This window comes from Pempheris klunzingeri, chromosome 15, assembly GCF_042242105.1.
Source record: "Pempheris klunzingeri isolate RE-2024b chromosome 15, fPemKlu1.hap1, whole genome shotgun sequence".
NCBI classification, from domain to species: domain Eukaryota; kingdom Metazoa; phylum Chordata; class Actinopteri; order Acropomatiformes; family Pempheridae; genus Pempheris; species Pempheris klunzingeri.
The window spans coordinates 10,540,335-10,563,934 of NC_092026.1; the positions used below are offsets into that span (position 1 = coordinate 10,540,335).

General features: G+C 40.1%; 2 protein-coding genes across 5 annotated transcripts in view; one reads left to right on the top strand and one right to left on the bottom strand.

Annotated features, from left to right (window-relative positions):
- Positions 1-532: 532 nt before the first annotated feature.
- On the bottom strand, positions 533-10,883 carry mylk4a (myosin light chain kinase family, member 4a). 3 transcript variants are annotated; one of them, XM_070845784.1, is made up of 15 exons: positions 10,036-10,883; positions 7,361-7,498; positions 6,823-6,919; positions 6,188-6,623; positions 5,404-5,756; positions 4,677-4,782; positions 4,098-4,191; positions 3,632-3,741; positions 3,270-3,411; positions 3,110-3,180; positions 2,895-3,023; positions 2,630-2,782; positions 2,459-2,537; positions 2,052-2,106; positions 533-1,881 (listed from the first exon to the last, which is right to left on the bottom strand). In XM_070845784.1, the coding sequence occupies exons 1-14, from the start codon at positions 10,564-10,566 to the stop codon at positions 2,053-2,055; spliced, it is 2,493 nt and encodes an 830-aa protein (XP_070701885.1). In that variant the 5' UTR covers positions 10,567-10,883; the 3' UTR covers positions 533-1,881; position 2,052. The 3 variants fall into 3 exon arrangements, with proteins under 3 accessions (XP_070701885.1, XP_070701884.1, XP_070701886.1); XM_070845783.1 differs by having other exon boundaries at positions 5,404-5,759; XM_070845785.1 differs by lacking the exon at positions 7,361-7,498 and having other exon boundaries at positions 5,404-5,759.
- An 8,982-nt stretch (positions 10,884-19,865) lies between these two features.
- The window catches only part of wrnip1 (WRN helicase interacting protein 1), a 64,806-nt gene continuing 61,071 nt past the window's right edge, over positions 19,866-23,600 (top strand). For both annotated transcript variants that reach the window (XR_011585463.1, XM_070845420.1), the window contains exons 1-3: positions 19,866-20,471; positions 21,955-22,149; positions 23,049-23,287. Coding sequence is in view for 1 of the 2 variants with exons in the window: in XM_070845420.1 (XP_070701521.1) it covers positions 19,866-20,471; positions 21,955-22,149; positions 23,049-23,287 (1,040 nt within the window). In the remaining variant the exon portion in view is untranslated. The remainder of the gene's footprint in view (positions 20,472-21,954; positions 22,150-23,048; positions 23,288-23,600) is intronic.

Sequence of the window (23,600 nt, forward strand, 5' to 3'; positions counted from 1 at the left end):
TAGTTCACAACATTTTTACGAATAGAAACAGTGCTTCATGAAGTACGTTTGTAACCGCACAGTTTATGTGATACTCCAAACGCTAAACATATCCATAAAGCACAAGGAATCATGTCAGAAAAATGTGGTTGAATTCAGACTTTATCATTAGGAGACCACAAATAGACTAACTTTGTATAGAAAGCATGTAACATGACCTCATCACATTGAATTCCATTTTAATATAAAAAAGATTATTCATGGATAGATTTTTAAGACTAAAGTGACCATCATTAAGATCTCTACGCCTATGAGTATTAAAAAGGGCTCACTGAACATATGAATCCATACTGTTAAAAATATTAAATATTAGATTCAAGGGGGCAAACGTCTTCTACATGATACTGTAATTAAACCTGGATTGGAAGTACAAGTTATTTCCATGGTTTTCCTACTGTAAATTCATTAATATGTACGCTGAGGCACTTGGCCGTACTGAACTTCGAACAACGGTAAAAAAAAAAAAAAAAGGGAAACATTATCTCTCACTTAAGACACAATTTCAGTTTAATGAACGTGTACACACTTCACAAATACATGCTGAATTTGAAATTATTAACACTCTGTGAGGACTACTTCTTTTACTAGCACTCTGTGTTCAACAATTAATGTAACATTCATCATGAAGTTGAAATAAAACCACATAAATGTAGATCTAACATAATTCAACTTAGGCAACATTAGGTAGGTAGTGTAACACTTTTAGTTAGTGAACCTTCACAGAAGGCATTTCAAAGATAACGCTGTTTTGTGGAAAAAGTATCTATAATAGCGTGAGTATGCAGCTAGAGTGGCATTAGATTGGTATGACAGCTCAAGCATAAAGTACAATAAAAAAAAAAAGTTTAAAAAAGTTATTTCTCTGTGTATCAAGTTTAAGCTTTAATGTCTGATAAAACACATAAAGACATGCAACAAAGAATTTAAATACTACACTTTGCTGATAATAAGACATAAACTGTGCTGTGAACTGCCTGTATGAAGTAAAAATGTATTTTCTTTATAAACACCTGGTAAAAGCAGGGTGAAAAAGATCTGCAAACACAACAAAGGAACTATGGTAGCTTCATGTATAATCTATGTTTAAATAAATAACATTATAAAGTGCACATACTACAGCTCATGACACCAACCTCACAAATTGCTCTCTGTTCATACGTACAATAGGCCTACACATCCAGCAAAGTTATGTGCGTCCTATAAGATATAAGAAAATATGAATCCCAATCTCAGCTCTCTATTTACAGCCCCTAAAATAGAATATCAGATAATATTTGGAGCAGAGAGAGGAGAAATGCAGCACAGATTATAACTCATAATAAGATTCATATGGTAGCCTTCGTACAGGAGCAGTTGAGGTATGTTTCTAACCATGTAAGGTTCCTGTCTATTAACAGACAATGGAAACAGCAGCAAACACTAACGTCACAGCACAGTGTTTGGTATAGAGATAAATGAGGGTGGATCACTGGGTGGGTATTTCAGAGTGAATGTACACATGGTGCCACACACAATCATGCTCCTATATGATGATACATGTGTGATGAAGTTAGGTCACATCATGACATTAGCACCATTTTGAAATGCCACATACAAGGGGAGGAAAAAATAGCGATCACTTCCACCAATTTCACTGGACTAATTAATGCGATAAGATACTGTTTTTGTCTGTATATATTTTGTATATTGCTTACATTAACACAACACAGTGGATCACATTTCAGGAGAAGGTTTGTAGGGTAGTCACAATTTCAGAACATGTCTCAGGTGGTTGGGCTGACATTTAGGTAATTTACATGGACAGGAGGGTTGGTCCGAGTGACACATCACATCATTGTAGCCCTAAAACACACAAACGTCACCGTTACTGTCTGTCTATAACAGGCAGTGCTCAGTGTCTTGTTTCTGCTATGCTACCCTGCACAAAATTTAAGGCATGCTTCCCCCTTGTGGTTGTGAGGGTTACATGTTTTGAAATGATATATGAGAATTTTAAATTGAAAAACACCAACCTCAACTATCGGTTGTGGGCACACACGATGATCGTCGTGATCTGCACATAGTTTTCTGTGAAATGAAGCGAAACACGCCAAAGTTTCATTAGAAGAAAAGTGAAGGACAATGACACATAATATAGATTCTCTCATTCCCTTAACATTGTTTTCTTTTTTGTTTGTAATAGATTGCATACAAATATTAAGAATGTGAACATATGAGCCTAAGAAAGTGTGAAACAAAGTGTTATTTTTTTCTTAAATTATTAGAGTCATGAAATTACAGACAAGAATGAAAGTTGAATGTTATGTTGTGTCCATTATTTTTGTTTCAATACAGTTTTGGAGAATTAAGTTAGTTGAAGATCAGAAACCTTATTCGGTCTCTCATTTTATTTCAGATAAAAGAATACTGTGGAGCCTACCTTTGTATAAAGGCGATGGTGAAGGACTGGATCAGATAGCCAAGGATGCCTTAAAGCCTCAGATGCCCCCATCCTCCAACTGACGACACACACAATAACACATAATTATTACTCGCATGTTAAAAATCACCAAATCTTAACCTCAGCACACAGAAAGATGATGATGGATACCTTTTATTCACAATGAGCATCCTGGAGATGAAGTCTTTGGCTTCTGGAGATGTATCTATGAACTCCTGTTCCTCAAAACTCCACTTACAAGCCAAGATGTTATTGAGAGTCTCATTGTCATCGTCACCGAGAAAAGGGCAGAGGCTACTCAAGCTAACAGGAGGAGACAGGCAGACATTAATATTAGTTTGCGTGTGTGTGTGTGTGTGTGTGTGTGTGTGTGTGTGTGTGTGTGTGTGTGTGCTGTGTTTGTGTGTCTACTTACAGCATGTAGGTGATGACGCCGAGGCTCCACATGTCGGTGTTGAATGACACAAAGTCGTAGTTGATGACTTCAGGAGCAAGAAATTCTGGAGTGCCAAAATTCACACGCAGTTTCTCTCTTGGCTTATATCTGAAATTCATACCAATGGCATTTATGATTTATACGACTACAGCAGTCAATAAGACAATAAAACACAAGCAAATACTAGTACTTACATCCTAGCAAGACCAAAATCGATGATTTTGATCTTATTTGTGGCTCTGTTCACACACAGAATGTTTTCTGGCTGAAATTTACAACAAAACAACATAACTTAAGTTACTGATTGAGTAAACTTGGAGAATTCGTTAACAACAAATATAAGTGACTTTTTACCTTTAAGTCCAGATGTAGGATGTACATTTTGTGCATATGCTGCAGGCCCTCACAGATCTGCCTGATGAACAGCACAGCATCCAGCTCCATTAAAGTGTAGTTTTCATCAATGATCCTGTCAAACAGCTCCCCTCCACCAACACTAAGGTTAAATGCAAATGCATGAAAAAACGCCACTTAAACAATCCAAATTTAAAGCATTTTAAATCTGAAGTACTGTTTTTTTTAGCATAATTTCAACACTATAAATGATAAACAAACTTAACAAACAGTGAATTAAGGAGAACTTGGATTACAGCATTCAAGAAGCAGTTTTGAAAGAAATAAACATATGTGCTGAAAATACAAAAAAAGAAGCATACTATTCAAGTACAAGGATGATGTCATTCCTTGACTCATAAGCTGCATAGAGCTGGATCAGGCTGGCATGGTCCAGATTATTCATGACCTGGATCTCATTCTTCACCACCTCCTACCAAAAACACAGGCGCAGACAGACAGATGCCGAAGCAGACAAACAGACACAGATGCAGACAAACAAACAGGGACCCACAAACACAGACAAGCGAGCGCACACACACGGACACGATGAGAGGGGTCAGCTGTTCTCTGCTATGGGACAATGCATCTTCTCTTCTAGGTCAAATATTTCTCACCTAGGTGAGAAGTATTCCCTCTGCTTCTGTTCCAAGTGGCCTTGTAGTGTGCTAGTATGTACTAAAAATTGTATCTGATCCCCTGCTTTTTATGTCATGTGGCGTGGCTCTCACTGCAGTATCAGAAATAGGACTAATTCTTTATCGTGACACTGAACATTCAATGCTGTACCTTTTCTTTCTGACTCCTGGCTTTGATGACCTTTGCCGCCAAAGTGAGACCAGACGAGTTTTCGACACATTTGTGCACCTGGCCGAAACGACCCCTTGAAGAAAAAAAATAAGATTTCTATAGTTGCAGAGCTACGGTCGCCAACTCAAACCATACATCCTAGCAGCCTAGAAACAGATGTGAAACAGGACAGAGATAGCGTTTTATGTTTCCATGACAAATCAAAAACTTCAAACTGAGATGTTTAACTGTAGGACAGTGTTATGCTTAATCTGTTATTTCATTAAATCTGAGCTGAGCTGTGTCTCCTCTTTGAAGACTTGGATTAACACTTAGTGATTAGCTACCAGCTGGCACCAGGGATACAGTTTCACATACCACTCAGTCCTGAAGTAAAAATAACTGCCGTGACTCTGAAGTTATGAACCAGGGGAGAGGAGAGGGGGAGGGTTGCGCAATTAGGCTGTAGGGGAATTAAGAAACTCTTTCTCACTGCCTTTGATCAGTGATAGATCAACTGGTCATCAATAGCGTTCATTTTTTACATCACATGGAGATTTGTAAAAGGATGGTGCTCACCCGCCCAGGACCTCCTGCCAGTTGATGGCGTAGAAGTTGCTGATCTGGTTGGGCTTGGCAGAAATAATGCGGTGATTAAAAGGAGCCGCTGGAGGAGGACTGGCATCTAAAGAAAGATGGGGAACCAGAGAAAAGATTTAATCAGTTTTAATAAGTTATGAGGAATGTGAGAACACAGGAGCTTCACTGTTAATCAGTTACAGGGAGGCATTTGATAGGGTGCATGGCTGCTATAATCAAGTTAGCACATTGTGTATTAGCGCGCTATGATAAACATCAACTACAGGAACAGTTGTTGTCTAAATATTACTGAGGAGTAACCATGCTTTAGCTCAAAACATCCTCTAGTCTCACTGCCAGACTGCCTTGAGGGTTTTATCTTACGTCATACTGCTGTACTGTACCAACTTAGCACTCTCAGGTCGTCCAGGAAGACAATAAGAAAGCATTTCATGTATGACACATACAATACTGGATTTTTGAGGACGATAATGATATCAGAATATAAAACAAGATATATAGAAATATATTATTAAAATTAAAAAGACTTTTCATACAAATCCAATTGAACAGTTAAACTCTACTGTGAAGTGATTTATAAAACAACTAAAGAATCATGTATTTGAGTATTTTAATTCAAACTACTCCACAGAACAGTTTCCAACATGCAGATGTTTAACTTATTCTGGTCCTGTCTTAAACTTAACTTTGAGGATTCCTGACTCACCAATAAAGTATCGCTCTGCGTCCTCATCCTCCTCTTGTTCTTCATCCTGTTCTCCATCGTTTTCCTTTCTCTCTCTCTCCACCCTTTGCTTCAGGTTTAAACTGAATTCAACTCCATCTGCCCTGAAGACAGCCCAGCCCTCCGACTCAAGCCCCTGTTCGTCCTCGTCGTTGTCTTCCTTCCTCCTTTCCTCCTCCTCCTCCTCCTCCTCCACCACCACCACATGCCTCTCTATGTGTTCCTCCACTACGAAGTGTTCCTCAGTCACAAAGGACTTGGAACTGGCACTGCTGACCTCTGATACCTGGTCCTGCTCAGCCTCTGAAGATCTGGAGGCATCTTTGTTGTCATCACTGCTGGAAAAAGGTTGGGGAGTTTTTTATGTTTTTTTAAAAATTATTAGTATTGTTATTGGTAAGTATTGTAAATGTGGAGAAAGGCAAAGTTTTGCATCAAATATCAGTTAAATGTCTGGACAATTGAAATGCATACAGTATACATTCAATATGGAAAAAATCTTGCACACATTAGATGTATATGATCCAAACTATCTCACTAAGATGGTTTTTGCAGGATCTCTAAAATATAACTTTCTCATTAATGAGGCTATATTTCAGTGGTTCAGTGGAACTAAATAAAATTAGTTTTAATTTCTAAATAATTCTGATTTCTAATGTGTAATCTGCCAATTATTTTCCTAATTAATAATTTGGTCTACAAAACATCAGAAAACTTGGCCAATGACTAATCCTTGCAGCTCTTATTGGATTTAAACATAGCCTACCTTGTAGCAGTTGGCTCTTTTTCACCATCAGGGGCAGCAAGAGATTCTGGGGTTCTGGCTACTTCTCCAGAAGGAGAAACAACCATTTCCTTCTTTTCCTCTGAGAAGCAAACCTTTTGCTCTTTCATTGCATCCTCCACATCAAGCTTGGGTTCCTTCTCTCTAACTGCAACCTCTGCCTCAGTCACCTCTTCCCCAACCCCCTCCTCACCAACTGCCTCAAGAGCCTCATCTTTCTCAGCCACAGCCACCTGAGAATCTTCACGCAGGTAGTCCACCAAGTTGCAAGCAGGGGCTTCAGGTTGTTGATCTTTAGGGGGAACTCCGGCCTCTAGATCGAGATATCCAGGGGTGAGACCTGATTTCTCTGCATTCTCTCTGTTGAGTTTCTGCACCTCCTCAAGAAGCAACACCTGCTTCTTTAAGGAAATATTTTCTACAAACAGTCCAAACAGAATTTGAGTTTAGTCTCTTACAACCTGTTAAACTTAGCTTTCCAGCATGCCAAGAGGCAAAAACATTGAATAAGGTTATAAGGTAAATCATGAGGTTGCCCACTAATGTTTTTATGTGCATATTGCTGATTATTGACATACTGTATTTATACAAAATTAACAGTATGTTGATGTCAGCACCTGCTGAGTCTGGTGGCTTCGTCTTCTTTTGAGTTTTCAGACCCTTTGGGCTCAAACACAGCTTATCAGTCCCATCTTTACCTTTGTGGTCTTTCAACTGTGAATTACAGATAAAAAACTGTGAAAAGAGAAATCTGGACAATATGTCAGCATAACATTTTTACATTCAATAGAAATGATCTCAATTAAAATGTTATGTTAAAGGAATATTCTGACTTTTTGAATTTTGGTATGTTTTTTTTTTTTCTTTGCTTCATTATTCTTGACTAAGATGAACAATTCAGCTGGGTCACACTGGTGCTATTTAAGCTAAAATGGTGGAAAAGAATGATTTTTTTCTTTGCAAATGGTTACATGGCACAGCTCTTGTGTGGCTATGCAATTATTGCCAGTATGGTAGCAGGCCTTTCCGCCGAAACATGATGAAAAAGGGTGCCAGCCTGAAGCCAGAAATGCAAAAGCACATATAGTATACTTACATATTATAAATAAAAGAACAAGGTTCTGTATACATAGACAATAAGCACAATAAACGTACAAAGTTTCCACATTTGCGAGATGCGAGGAAATGCTTTGGTCCATGGAGCTTTATCTTGTGAGAAGGCTGTGGAGAACTGGGCTCACATGCAGGAATTATCTCCTGAATCCTTTTACTGGCTTTATTAGAGGTAGGTTTCTAGTGAAAAGACAAGATGGCATTGTTTAGTAGGGTTATATGAATGCACATGGAATGGAAGAAATACAACATGTTAAGAATGAAGGTCAACAACAAAGACAAGAGGTTGATATGATGACATTAGGCTCACATGTAATACACACATTTGACACATGAATGAAAAAAATCTAATTGATTATCCAATGAAATGACAGTGACATATTGCGATGATGATGTTAGAGTCACATGTAACACACACAACACAACAAATGAATCAAATCAAATGAATAATTGAATGAAATGACTGATTGAATAATGAAAAAAGTCAAAATATAAGCAACACTTCTGTTTTCAGCTTACAGATTAGTACATGTTTTGCACATCTCCATGCGCAGACTGACTTGTATAATGGCATGCCTTTGATTATTCATGGCAGATGGATAGACAGCGGCAGGGCAGTGAATTTATAGCTTATCACTTGTCGCACTCAGTGATGGAATGCAATGCCGACCCTGAGCGGAAAATATTACATGCGACCGTAGGCTGTTGTTCAAATTTCTCAGCTGAGGAAACTCACTAAACACTCTCTGATCAGGTTAGCATGGAAAAACTTGTCTTGAATTCTGGGTGTCTCACATTTGCCCCCTGAACACTGTTGCGAGGTAAACAGCAGAGGGGATATTTCGAGTGCAGTGTTCCTCCAGCGATAGCTGTGTTTTTTGGAGTTCAAAACATTGAGACTGGGGAAAGTGTGGAGAGGCCATAGTCACAGCAATTATATGTGAGATACCTCACACCTCTGGAGGTGGAGGAAGATGGAGCAACCACCTGACAAGCACTCCAACCACCATCACCACCCTGAAAGAGTCACACGGAAGCCATAAGATCAGTATGTGGTTCTAAGGATATATATTAAAGTCGTAAAATTATGATCCAAACTTATAATTGGCTTGGACTTAAAAAGTCACATCTTATTTCAGTACAGACATAAATACAAAAAACTGACTACGCTGTTGTACACTGTGCACTATGTTGTATTCCTTGTAAAGAAAGCTATATATAACTGTAACGTCTGCAGCTACGCAAATGATAGGAGTGTGTTGATAACGTGCTTTAGGGTGCGTCTAAGTGCAGCTCATACCTTTGGTGCCAAACAGCACTTGTTGACCTTTACGCTGGGTCATGGTCTGTCTTGATGTAATGTACAAAAAGACAAAAACCTCAGCTTTGATTTGGAGGTGACTTTAAACTTAAAGCATTTAATTCAGCCAAGCCAAAGTTGAGACTTCAGACATTAAGATAAACATGTAAATTCTGCATCCTGACATACAAGTGCAAAGCACAGTCGATTAACAGTAACCTCACTGAGATTTGTAGTTACCATTTTAACTTTTCCAGCAACTCTGAAACATTGCACCCAAAGTTAAATATGGACATTTACTGGAACCTCTAAATCAAAGGTACTGTGACAGCGTTATCGGCAGGGCTCCCAGTAAAAGTTTATGAAGATCTATTTTGCGCAGTAATTTCCAAAGAATCACATGGCAGAGGTAATACCCATTGTTACCGGCATTTACAACAGAGGACAACTACTGGAAATTAGCGATGTAAAAACACACCATGTCCCAACTGGCACAGAAATGAATTGGACACAAGTAAGGCAACAGAGTTGAGAGTGAATGGCTACAAGGCAGAAATGTGACTTGTTTAAGTGAGTCATTGAGAGACAGGGTGCAAGACTGACTCATCACAATTTGTTGATACCCGACTCCTGGTGAGCTGAAGGGGTTAAAGCACTTTTAGATCACAAAGCAGCCCCGATTCAGAAACAGCCTTTCTAAACCGGTCCACTAGCATTTCACCCCTGGCCTCACACCAGCCCTCTCGTGCCCTGCCGGGGGCCCAGACTGAGCCTCATGTCAAAGAGGCCATGTTACACTCAGCACAGGAGGAGATCCAGCAAGTATAAATGTGAGTATGAATGTTTTATATAAGCTATAAGTGACATACTTATTGCGTTATAGCTTACATAACACTATAGAATTAGCGTTCCTAATTACTTCATGTTCAATCAACAGTTGGCAAATGTAAGCATGCTGATTCTCAGACACCACTGAGGCCTGTTACCCAAGACACCCCATTATATGGGGAATTTAAGGCACAAGCCAAGCCACAGTCAAGAGAACTATTGGAGAGGTCAGCTTTGCTGCTATGATCATGTTCACTTGTTCTGCCAAGACCAACAAGGTCCTTGTAAGATCTAAGGAATCACAGTCAGCATAGACAAAATATAGCATGTTTTCCAACACTGACAAGAACAAGTCTCGACGTCCATAATGGGCTGGGATACCTGGAAACACCTTTAGACTTTACACTTTCGAATCTAAGTTGACAAAATGTCAAACCCTTAATCCAAAACAACAAAGCAATATTTGAATTATTTTCCTCCAAAACCTAATTTATGCAAAGCAACATAATGCAGCCTTTTCAAATTTGGCTATACAGTAGTAACACACTTGAAGTCGAGATATTTTTGAGTTCCAGCATCTTAGTCTCACCTTGTCATGCTTCTTGTTTATTGTGTCTGTAGATGATTTCCTCTTAATGGCTTGCTTGCCTTTATTGTCTTTGGCTTTGGAGCCTTTCCGAGCTGCAGGGCCTTTAAACATCAGCTCCATAACCTTCGAACTCTTCACCATCTCCCCAATGAAGCTGATCATCTGCTGCATGCTGAGGACCAGTTTTTCCATTCCTTCAAGTTTCTGAGCCTGCTGCTCGGACCGCTGGTTCACCACCGACATTATGGTGCTCATCTCCTGACATATCTCCCTCACCTCTCGCCCCATCACCTGGGTCTGGTTCACCATCTTGGGTGGAAGATGGATCTCCTCCTTGTCTACCTTCAGGTTCTCCATATCCTTTTCAATGCCGTCAATGTCCTGAGACATCCCATCTAGTCGGCTGAGGACCTTTTCTTGAATGTTGATGAGCTTGTCCATCTTGCTGCTCAGTGACTCAATCCGATTTTGGATGAAGTCAAAGCCTGCACTGTTGCCATCTCCTCCTGTATTCATTACCATGGAACTCATGGCTTCCAGTGATATAAAAATCACGTTAAGACACCAACTTGAGACAAAAATAGGGCCAATAGCGTCCGTGAAACAGACGAAAATACTTTTTCAAAAATCTTAGCCAGCTCTACCTTTCAGTGCTCCCCGTTGGTGTGCAAACTAGTTAAGATACAGAACAGCAGAACAGTGGAATAGAAGTTATTCAGTATCAAAAATCACCAATCACCATCAGTGCAGATGAAAACTAAAACTGTAAACTCAAGTAAAGGAGCTCTGACTAATATTAAGTCAAAAAATACTCTCTGTTTCTCTCACACTTTATCCCCGGTGCCTGCTTCTCTCCACACTAGAAATGGTATTATAAGAATGGAGTGAGCGGGTGTCCCTAAATGTAAATGGACAGCCTACGTCAGCAGGGGTCAAGTGTTTGGGGTGGGAGCTTGGCAGTGCTTGGGCCATGAGAGGACATTTGAGAGGTTTTAAGTGTTAAGCTCACCACCGTCACTCGCCTGCAAGGTGTCAAAGTGGTCACTGTACTTCTTTGGTATGAGGGAGAAGTGTGACAATGCATTCATTTGTGATTTTTTTCCCATTCAAATAACAATGAGATTAACTCGTAACAAAGGGACACATCTGCTCCACATTCTTGAGGGGACTGCACAGGACTCCAAAATAAGAAGGAGCTCACAGGTGGGTTTTTTTTGTCAAAGTCAAAGAAGAGATCTTATTGTAATTCTAAAATACAGTTTGTGTTGACAATGAAAAGGTAATATTCATGGCAATGGCAAGGCTAAAAGGACCAGGCTGCTGGCTATGTGACACCGTTTAATGTGGGTTTGTCTGTGTACAACTGTGAATGAGAACCATGTTGCAATGCAAATTCCCTCTTTATCTTCTGAATGCCTGTAACTTGCACTCAGCGTCAGGGGAAAGAGAAAGCCTGTGGTCCCTGGCCAAGAGGGTCTGCAGTAAGATGTTTAGCCCCTCTGCTGAAAGAAGAGATGGGCGACATGGATGATTTACACGATGCCTAGTCACTGACAAAAACTGATAACCTTCTTTAAAAGAGTACGGGATCAATTTAACTTAGCCCTTGTAATATGACCGGAATCCATGTTCTTTATAAATCAAAATATTCATGATTTATTCTAAGAACCAAATGTATTTATGTCAGTTCACAAGGTATAAACAGACATTTAATTACTAAGCAAACACTGCACTACACATGTAGTGAAAATTATTTATGCTGCAATGCACTTATGGTTGGTTACTCAAGCTATGTCCTGGAAATTTTGCCTTCACAAACTTTGCTAACTCATTTTGTCCCCATAAATTCGTGGATGACAGAGCTTAGGTGGAATCCAGCTTTGCTCAAGCCACCATGAAATACTTTTGACAACAGAGGCACAGACTGCACACTGAGCCAACTTGACCCCAGCCAGACTCGCCTCACTCCGGTGGCTCAGGCCAGAATCTGGGCTCACGGGTGCAGAAACCAAAGAGGGGTGTGAACTCCACGGATGAAGTAGAGTCAAGCGGGGTAAGGTGAGAGAGGGGAAGGGAAGGGAAGGTGTTTACCTGTCAGCTCATATTTCATGGCAAGTCACCGCACTGGCCGGCATATTACTCTCTTTCACTTGCGCAAGATGGCCACAGCGGAAAGAACAAGTGAATCTTACAGGCCAGAAGCAGATGGGAGTGAAACGCACCATCAATCATTCAGAGAGAGACAGGCATGCTCACACCTGTCCTTGGATGCCAACAGATGACAGACAACGTAGGTCATTTGCCGCATGCCATGTCATTTTGAGGGTCAGTCAACTTTCTTATGCAGTGGTGCCAGAGACTGGATTTTCTCAACAAAAGTGGCAAGAAGATTGCTTCTTTATAAATGTTAAAAAAGAAATAAACAAAAAGAGACATATTCTGTAACAGAACATTGTAAACACTGTTATTTTGCACACACAAAAAAAAAATCAACATACATGACTATCACATTATATCTTTCATTGCTTAGAGGTAGGGGGGTACTTTAAGGTTAACAAGTCCTGCAGGGGATACAAAGCAAATATTGAGTGTATATCATTTACACTTTACAGTGAAATCAACGCCAAAGAAAGTAACAGCATCATTACTGCCGCTCAGAGTTCTCTTTCACCTTCTTTGCCAAGAACAAGTATGTGTACACACAGCGTAAGCACACAGGGTGGCAGTTAAGAGATCACTGCCCTGTCTACTGGTGCATGGTTAAAATGTTGTTTGGTTAATGTGACAGCAAAATCATTGGGATGTTTGGAGGCATTTTAAACTGCATAAATGTTCGGTGAGCCTATACAATATGTAACAATTAATGCCATGTTTGTGTGTGTGTTTGTGTGTTTGTGTTTGTGTGTGTGTGTGTGTGTGTGTGTGTGTGTGTGTGCGTGTGCGTGTGCGTGTGCGTGTGTGTGTGTGTGTGCGTGTGCTGGTTGACCTTGCAGTTTGAACACTGATGCCAAGAGTGGAAAACTTTAAAGGTAAAATGATATATAGCAGAGGGATTAGCTCCTTTCAAGGTCCATGCATCCTTTGTAACCCTAACAAGTATGAAATCAGCATTGTGTATTTTTTGGTTAATCATGTACAAATGTTTTCAAACGTCTCATTTCTGTTTGACCAACCCCAAAACCCAAAGATGGACAAATTTATAGGAACTAATCCTAACATTTGAGAAGGTGGAACAGAGAATATCTGGCATTTTTAAAATAAAAAAATAATTAATTCTTTATTAAAATAGTTGCTGATTAATTATCAGTCAATCGACTAATCAATTAATTGACTACTTCTTGCACCTTTAATAAAATAATTGCTGTTTAATACACCTCAAGCATACACGATTATGAGAACATTTGAGATCAACATGATTGATGACATTATGGCATAATCATAGAGACATCACTTCTATAAACCCTCTTGTGAGTATACATAAGAGTAAAAAGTGCACTTAACTCTTCTTCTGAACAATCAGAACTTGAAGGAGGCTACATGATTGAGTTTGGCCCCCTGTGTTGGGCATTTGTTTGGCACTGGGACAAGGCGAACGGTTAAAAATGGAGCAGCACCTCGCTAACAGAGGACACAATGTCCTGGGAAGCACTGGGAGTGTGTGCTGTGGCTAATGTCCTGTCAACTCTCCAGTCTCCACTCACACACAGAGCAGCCTGCCAACGCTGGCTACGCTTTCTCTTGGAAACTTGTGGGCTTAAATGTGTGTGGCAGCCATGAAACTTGACCCCTCTTGCTAAGACGTCTCTTCTGTTCTTTCCCTGTCATCTCATGTTTTCTCCTGGCATGTAAACACATGTTGCTGCCGCGCTTTGACAGACTTTCTGATTTAGTTTATATAAGGTTATAAGGAGCACATCAGACTGCATTACGCACATGTTATCACATCCAAGCTAAAGTATCCAAATGTTGAGAGACTGCAGTGGATATGCACTGACGCCTTTTGGAATTGGACACATTCAGCAAAACTTAATTGTGTGAAACTGCATGTGCCTGGTCCAATTATTCAATAATAAGGTTTGGTATTTTGAACAGTAGGTGGCATTGTTCATCTGGGGTGAAGGATGAGGATGAGACTGCAGCTTAACAGTCACATGTAAAGTGACACTCCTGTGTCACTGTGTATTTATTTTATTTTATTTATGCTGCTGTAATGACTCTGTCTGTCTATCTATCTATCTATCTATCTATCTATCCCCACCTAAAATATTTTAACAGGAAACATCCAGCCCACAAAATAATAGTGACAAGTTTTCCATGAGAAAGAAAAAGAAGATGGAAGATGGTTATGAGGCAGGAGTGATACTAATGTTTGGTGAATTTGAACTGCAACTTAAAATGATGTTATTATGTATATGATATTACATCATTATTAGTTAAATCATTCGGTGGTAAAACAGTAAAACATTTCTTAGAGCCAAAGTTAAAATGTTTACATTGCCACTTCTGTCCGTCGAAACGGCAAACTGAAAAATACTCAGATTACTACCTTAGTGCACTAAGCACAGCAGCAAATATTTACATTTGGGAAGAATGAATTCAAATAGTCAAATAGCCAAATAGTCACCTACAGCGCCACTTCTTAAGGAAGATACTCCCAGGTGCACTATTATTATCGGTGTGGACATGTAAGAGGTGCTTAGATTGTGGATGTCATAAAGGGTATTAAGGGTTAGTGACAGAATGTAAAAGAAAGCTTAGTCACATACTCGTGGATCTATCACAGTAAATGTCAATGTGGATCTCCTTAATGCCAAGAGAGGAATGGAAACAAGAGAGGGTGAGAGGGCTTCAGCTTGTCTCTGAAGCGAGCTATCGGAGGAGGAAAGATCACTACAGTATGTGTGTATTCACATAGATACGTAGTGTATATCTATATATTTATATATATCTCAGTATTTATAAGCACTCAGGTCAAACAGATCAAGTGAGATTGGGTCGTATCTGAGGGTTTTGGTGGCAATAAATAACTGAGACTTTTCCCATGTCAGCATTGCACTAAGCAATGCTACGTCATAGACACAAAGTGGGAATTTTATTTTACCACTAGATGGCAGCAAAAGCAGGCTTTTAGAGCTGTGTTTCATTTCCTTTGAAACACTGCAGCGTCCCTGTCAGGCTCTACAGCTTGACCTTACTGTACCTCTGGGCCCATAAACACCAACACCCCCTTAGTTCATGTTTTATCCTTCCTGCTGCTATCTGTAACATAGCAAAACACGCACGCCTCATCATTACCAGTCTCACCTTTCACTCTGATAATGTGCACCGTGTTACTGCTGAAAGGATTACCCACCATATGTATAGCTCACTAATTAAATTAGATGTGACATTTAGCTGGTGGATAACATAGGAAGAGTGACTGCAAGCATAAGCAGTTAACTGCCCAGATAATGTGCAAATAAAATGTACTTTAAAGATAGCACAAAGTTTAATATGCTGGTAATAAAAGTAAATGCTTTTACAGCAATCTAGACAAAACAAAAATATATAAAGTAATGTTATAAGCAGATAAGAAATCAGATCAATTATATACAAATAGTATATCCTTTACATAAAACTATATAATCATTATATGTTTAAATATGATACAAACTAAATGCATTGTACTTCTCAAATACACCTAATTGACATTAATAGCTGTTAAAGAAATAAACAGAAACGATGGAACATGCATCTGTGGTAGCTTGGGGTTAAAGTAATTATAACAATGTGATGAAAGAGGAAACCCATTTCCATCACTTGGTGTCCCCGCCATACAGGGCTGCTACTTGGAGAGCCGACTCTACATGACATCTGATGCTACAGTTAAACACAGCAGCACTATGCCACTGCTGACAACTCATGCGCTGTGTTTAATAGAACTTGTGAGCTGGATACTGCCCCACAGACTTCAAAGTCTTGTCGTGCATCAGTTAGAAACTATTCATTTGAGGCCAACTGCGCATCATGGCCTCTTCCAAGGAAACTAAGAATAACATCAATAAGAATAAGCAGAACAAATGAAGTGGAAGCAAGGACACACTGCTGTCCCTGGTGCCCATTTTAATAGCGTGGCTTTATGTTTAATCAACGCCAAGAATGAATTCCTCTGCCAAGTGCCATCTTTAACATACATGTTTCTCTACAATTAAACACGTCAGGTGCTTTTCACCCATCTGTATCTCACTGATTTTACAACTCTAAATGCTTTTTAGATCATAAACTAAGAAGTGAAGACAGTTCAAGTGACTTTCAGTAGAACAGAAGAAGAAAAAAAAGGCACGTGTCAGTAAATACTTTTTGAGATGACTATCTCTGCAGCCTAATGGAACATTCCTGCGAGGACACTGAGATTATCAAGTAAGGGAGGCTATTAAATGTTGGTTTTCCACCAACTGCAGCCACCCAGTCTGAAGACTTTCCAACAAAAAGCTAACTGAGGTGTGAATACAATAAATGTCTTGATTTTCTGCACCTTGCACTGTATTCCTGCTTGTGTGATGTGTGCTGCAGGTGTTAGCTAATCAAAAAACACAACTGACCTGCTGCTCTGTATTCTCTCATAAGGATAACAACATACACACATAAAGATAAAACTAAGTGGATTTTCAATGGAATACTGCAAAATAGAATAAAATAAAATACAACTTTAGTGTCCTCAAAGATAGAAAATTGTCTTTGGCATATCTGGCTATTCATTAAAATATTAACATACACACTCACAGCACATAACAACAACAATGATAATTTGAAAGATAGTTTGGGGAATTATTGATCCATGAAACACAGAATATTAAATTGAAAATGTAAAATGTTGATAGTCTTACTAAATCGACAGCTACCATTGTTATGAGGTTAGTATTCTTGTTATGTTCCTTTTAGAAATAAAAAATGTGTCAGCGTTCCTCAGTTAAAGTTTGAGTGTTATTCAGCAAGTCAAACAGCCTTGTATATACCTGAATGGCAGGTAAGGTGGATGCTCGGTGCCTCCTCCTGTAGCAGAGTAAACCATACAGCCTGCGCCAGAGGTAAGAGGCGACCAGACACATGCTGTTGACTAGCCAAATGTCCCATCCGGTGACAAAGCTCTCCATGGCTTTAACTTTATTCCTCATGCTGCTTCTACAGCCTTGTTTTCCCTATCTTTAACTACAAAGACGTCTTGGAGCTTAGGGAGAGGAGTCTCCAGTGGAGAGCCAGAGGAGATGACAGTTCCTTCATGGGTTATGGACCGCCCAAACATATCACACTATCCTCCACAGCCTCTCTTAATTCAGTCAACCCCCCACTCCCATCAGCACTTAGAGCCAAAGGACAGGCAGTTTGTCCTCATGACAAAAGAGTGACAGGTGCCAGCAAAGGGTGTCTGAAAGGGAAGCTGTCCCTCGCTTTATCTAATCCTTCCATCATCACTAGACGGCAAGATTTTTAGACTTCTCTCAGAAACTATCTGGATGTAAGACAGTCCACTAAAATCAAAATTAAGCTTCAACATTAAAAACTGAAAAAATTGCGATTGGAAGTCCAGTCTCCCTGTCAACACAGCTTGGAGGTGGTGTAAATAAATAGCCTGTGCTATTGGATTACTGCTCCAAATGGCATGCAGGCTATCACAGGCTAACACGGCCTTTGCTGAGGCGATTTTATATTGACTTATGCTGCTTGGACCTTAAATTATCCAAATAGAACGACGTTATTGAATGCCAATATCAATAATAATGCATAGATTGTCTAATAAATGAGCGATGTAAACTTAACCACGGTCTGTACTGTGCCACAATGACACTTTGGGTATGAAAGCCGTATGGCTACAACACCAAGAATGCATCATCTGGCTGACAGTAGCCAATCACAGTTATGTGCTGCATGTCTGGAAATGTCCCAGGCCTCCCCCCGCTTCACTGCCAGTTCTGCCAAACACAATAATGAGCTCATTTCTAGATGGGAGCTGTGCCCTCGCTGCGCAAACATTTTGGCTGCCAGGAAGAGAGAAAAAAAAAAAGCATAACTGGTCTTTGATTACTCACAAAGTCTCAGTTTGCTTTATAGTAGACTACTTAGGTATCAACTCTAATATGTGATTAATTGAATCCTTGACTATGTTTTACACTATTTTTGGCACTCTTTGGTTATCACATCATTTTAGATATTCAAAGCTATCAGTTGCCCTTAACCACTGGAGCTTATGTAGTGTGCTGAGTAGGCGTTCAACATCATCATCACTTTATATTCTGGTAAATATTATGTTGTTTGTTTTCAAACTTCTGGGTAAAAATCTTATTAAACACTGCAGACAATACTGACCAAATCTGTCTCAAATTATAGTTATACCATAAAGAGAGCAGCAGCAGTTTATTTCCTGCTGAAAATTAAGCAGATAAGTAAATGCAGCAGTGCATTATTTGAGCATTCCTGTTTTCATGTGATATTTACCACCCTCTGCTGGTGCTCCCACAGACCCAAAAGGCTGACTCAAAAAAAGACTAAATGTATCATAACCTGAGTATCATTTATATGGAATTCATGAGCTGCATGGATACCTCTGGCTCAAACTTCATCTCCCAGAAGCAGCGCATAGTTTTCACCTTCTCCAAGCAGGGGAATAAGGCCAGCTTGGTCATGTTTCGGCTGCTGGCACGCTGATGAACTGACTTCAGCTTGGCCGTTCTCCCTGAGGGGGACACTTGGCTGCCAGCCCCGTCCGTCTGAGCTCTCTGTCCGTCTTCCCAACCTGGTCGACCCCTCTGGTGTGTTTCTCTTGGCTGGGTCTGTTATCTGAGCAGAGACGGAGAGAAAAACAGAGAAAGACTGAGGAAGTACCATTAGGTTTCTAAGAAAATAAAAGCAGAAAATTGGATACTTTTTTTGTTTTGTTTTTTCCCTTACCTATAAATGCTCAAATACTCAAAGTACTTTATGTTGTGCTTTTAGAACCTCAAGGATTTTGCATGGCTACTAAGTAAAAGGTATTCAGCCATAGCATAGAAATAGGCAAGGGTCTGCATAGGTGGGGCCTGATAAACCTCAGATGGTGTGATAATATAGTTCATAAATAACAAAGAAAAAAACAAAAAAACTAAATTTTTCTGAGAAAAAAAAAAAGAAAAACTTAAACTCAAACCAGCTGAAACAGTTAACCTGGAGCTTTTGGGCCTCTGGGACAGGTGCCCATCCAGGCTTCACTTATTGATCAAACATCAATCAATGGATTGCTTTAAACTCTGATTTATGGTCTGGTTAAACTGTTTATTTCTACAATGTTTTATACATTTCCGTTTTTATCCCTTAGTAAATATCAATAAACTATGTGCTTTACTTCATGGCCAAGGAGATTTCAAGAGATTTGTTGCATTCATGACCATAGGAAAAAAACCAGCTTCCCTTGACAGCCATTATGGTTTATAGAAAACTGATTAGTCACATTTAATTCGCAGCCTCGGCCAAAAAAAATAAGTCTAAAATGTTAAACAAAAACAGCCTAACTTCAGTTTCAGAGCAATACATCAGGATTTAGCCTGGTGTTTGTCTCGATAACGTAAACTAGGCCATAGCTTCTGTAATGACGGAACGTCCCGTCAGCACGTGAATGCACCCAGACAGGAAAGACAGGAAGTTCAACAAACATTTAAATGAGTAAATATCAAATTAATCTCCGAATAAACGATATATTCGGCTAATAGAAAGGGAAAGTCAGATCTGGGCACAACGATTAGGCAAAAAATTTAAAGCAGTCAATCTCAAAACTGTGTTTGGTCACGTGATTGGAGGTCAAACGTTTCGCGGGAATCAACATGGCCACCGTGCCGGACTCGGTGCAATGTCCCGTCTGTTTAAAAGACTTCCAACCCGCCACAATTAACGGACACCTCGACGTGTGTCTGCTGAAAAGCGCTGCCGACAGCAGTCCGTCAGAGGACAGAGAGCCTCCTCTGAAGAAACCTCGCATCACCTCGGAGCCTGTACCACCCAGCCCAGGTGTCAACGACACTGTGGCCAGTTGCTCTTCCATGGCAGGGACACCCTCAGCTTCGGCGTTTTCTCTGTTTCAAACCACCAAGAGTAAAGGCACAGGTCAGACTGAACGGAAATGGTTACTTCCGAGTAAACAAACTCCTGCCAACAAGGGTGTTAAACGTGATTTGCCGAGCGAGGCTGAGTCAGAAGGAGAGACCGTAAGGAGCCAACCCTCCGGACCAAACAAACAGACCCTGAACGCATCAAATGTTTTATCACTGCGAACTGCGACTAAGCCTTTGGCGGAGGTCCTGAGACCAAACACACTGGAGGAATACTTTGGCCAAAGTAAAGTTGTAGGCCAGCATACACTCCTGCGGTCACTCCTGGACACCCAGGAAATACCGTCTGTGATCCTCTGGGGGCCGCCGGGATGTGGAAAGGTGGGACGGTGACGACTCTCCTCCTGCCCTTAGTCCACTTCCTCTCTGTTTAACACGTGATGTTCATCAGCTCTCTTAAGACTTGTTTTAAAAAATATCTAAAAATCCCTTTCCCTCATTTTAAAACTATAATCTGTAAACGGATCTATTTCAAAGTTGAACTTCTACACACAGTATTTCTCCAGATTTACTAAAAAATAAGTTGATAGTGTATGTACACTGAAAGCTGCAGGTTGGCTGCACCACAGGCCATAAATCAGTTTGTGTGTACAGGTGTTAAAGTCCGATTAAAGGTGAGCACAGAGGAGCTCTCCTCTTCCAGCAGATTCATGCACATTATTCTGCACAGTGAAGTTAAAACATCCAATAAGAATAACATTAAGAAAAGAAAATTGATCAGAGGGGGACTTTAACACGTTCAGCACCACTAGCTGTCGGGCTGCAACTGAGATTACTTTTTTACTATAAACTGACAAATTTAGAAATATTGAAAAAAAATCAATCGCTTTCAGCGTAGATGATTTCCAATGTCGATTTTTGATTAGCTGATTAATCATTTAGTCTGTAAAACGTTAAAATAGCCCATGCTGCTATCTGAAAGGATGATGGTCCATCTAACCATTCAAAAGTAGAATATAGTTCATTTTCAATTAGATAAACTTGAGAAAAGAGAAGCAGGAACCAGCGACTCCAATTTTTTCCAAGATCAATTTGTTAATGATTAAAACTGCTGCCACTTTTTGCAAACAGTTAGTCAAGTAATCAGTTCAGCTTTATAACAAGCAGTTCCTATAGGCAGTAGTACTATAGGACTACCCAGAGGTACTCCTTTCATTAACAGTGTCTCCCAAGAATTCACATACCACACCATACTGTCACCTGTTTCTTTTCTTCTTCTTCAACTAAAACGTCACACTGAATTTTCTCTTAACAGAGATTTTTATTGCTCCTTGCTCTATTGCACTTGATAAAAAGAGTTGAAAGTTTTACTGAACGTTGAAAGAGTTAGTTGTTACTACTTCTCTGACTGCCAGGTTGTTGCTTGAAACCTGAACACAGCATGCTAATGACTTCTTAGGTATGTCGAGCTACCAGGGTGGATTGTCACACAGCAGCTCGCCATACTTAGACTTTGTCAACATGCTTTAGTAACACTTTGCCTCTTTAACTCCCTCTGTCACTTGTGTTGCAGTGTTCAGGTTTCACAATTGAAGGCTTATTTTTGGAGCGTGATTTACAGCAAAGATGAGATTTACGAGGCTTTCAAAGGAAGGTGCAATTATGTGACCTGAAAAAAATCAAATGACTGGCATATAGTCGCTAATAATTATGAACATACCCCCACTTGATTAAGTACAAGATGCTTTCACATTGTGTTTTGTAGGTGTTTTTGTTTTGGAGTTTGCGTGTGGGCCGATTCAGATTCCAGAGGGCTTTGCATATGTTTTAATCAAATTACTTTATGTGCTCTGTTGTCTTTCAGACCACTCTAGCTCACATCATTGCCAGCAGCTGTAAAAAGAAGGGAACTGCTCGTTTTGTCACCCTGTCTGCCACCAGCGCCTCCATCAATGACGTCAGAGAGGTGATCAAACAGGCTCAGAATGAGCTCCGACTGTGCAAGAGGAAGACCATCCTGTTCATCGATGAAATTCACCGCTTCAACAAATCCCAACAGGTGGAGTATTGAGTCACAAAGAGGTGATCTGGTCAGTGTTTGTATTGTGAGGTGCAAAATCCAGCCAGTGTTTAAGATAACTACAGAGGCAGAATTCCGTACATGGTATTTAACAGTACTGCTTATGAAGCTGATGGCAAGCTTAGCTTAGCTGGCTCTGTCTGAAGCTAAGAGCAAAAATAAAAACATGTTATCTGTACAAAAACTCAACTGTAAACATAAGAAATTGTGGTTGTAAGGAGGGTTGTGTTTTGGACTGCTAAGATAATCATATTTTATGATGTTGTTCCTTCTGCCAAAGCTGATAAATTTGTAATAAATACAAGAATAACTGGATAGCTTGTGGTCTTAGCTGCTCCATTGTGAGAATGTGCTCACTCAAAATAAACTCACTGTTGATCCCCTCTCAAACAGTACCAACCAACTCACTATTTGATTCCTAGAAAACATATATTATTGTTTTGTGAGTCAGTAGAAGAAGAAATGGATCTTACTTTGCTTTACACAATTTTCAAAAGAGGCCTGTTTTTTAAGTTAAATTGCTAATATAGACGTTTCCCATGCTTTAATCTTGGAAATTGTTGGCTGTAGAAAACAATTCTGAGACGATGTGTAGTGTTGCTCAACATGACTTTAAATCCTTATGTAAGCTAGAAAGGGGGTCAGGTTTAATGATCTGAGAAAAATAAAAGCATAAAAAAATCATAGTCTAGCTAAGGAGTGTTGTAAGTTAGTTTGTGTTATGATCATGGTCGGCAAATAAACCAATAAGACATCATAGTAGTCAAACAAATACTTACTCTTGATGTCTTGACATTTCAGAGATGGTCATTGTTTTCACTTGTTCGTTTTCTTTGCTCTCTCCTTTTTCCCGTCTTAATATGTGTGTGGATCTGTAGGACAGCTTCCTTCCTCACGTGGAGCGCGGGACAGTAACTCTGATCGGGGCAACCACAGAAAATCCGTCCTTCCAGGTGAATGCTGCCCTGCTGAGCAGGTGCCGGGTGCTGGTTCTGGAGAAGCTGTCTGTGGAGGCGATGGGCTCGATCCTGGACAGGGCCGTGGCCACACTGGGGATCAGCGTCCTGGGACGAGAACCAGCAAATCCCAAAGATCCAGACCAATCAGATGGACAGGAGTAAGTGCTTCCCCGTGGATTGAGCCCTCGGTGTCGCACATCATGACCGAGTGTCACTCAAAACTCGACCAAACAAATTTGTACAACTTGAAATCCTTTGGTTTGAGTTGGAGGGTTTGTTCTCTCCTTCTGTTCCTGGCTTAGTGGGTTCAGTCGGATAATATATGGGAGGGGTGCACTGGTAGTTGTTGGAGCCGCAGCAATCCCCTCAGCTCTGCTGTGGCCTGATATGTTGACAGCTGTTAGCTGCTGGCCGCTGATGGTTTGTTATAATAAACTCCAGAGATATAATCAAATATTTGTATCAGATATA

Bases quoted from the DNA above. Each gene is read 5' to 3' on its own strand.
- mylk4a (XM_070845783.1), bottom strand. From the start codon at position 10,566: ATGAGTTCCATGGTAATGAATACAGGAGGAGATGGCAACAGTGCAGGC. The intron at 3,412-3,631 runs GTATGCTTCTTT...ATTTAACCTTAG, and splicing joins ATCATCCTTGTACTTGAATA to TGTTGGTGGAGGGGAGCTGT. The intron at 3,024-3,109 runs GTAAGTACTAGT...TATGAATTTCAG, and splicing joins GATTTTGGTCTTGCTAGGAT to ATATAAGCCAAGAGAGAAAC.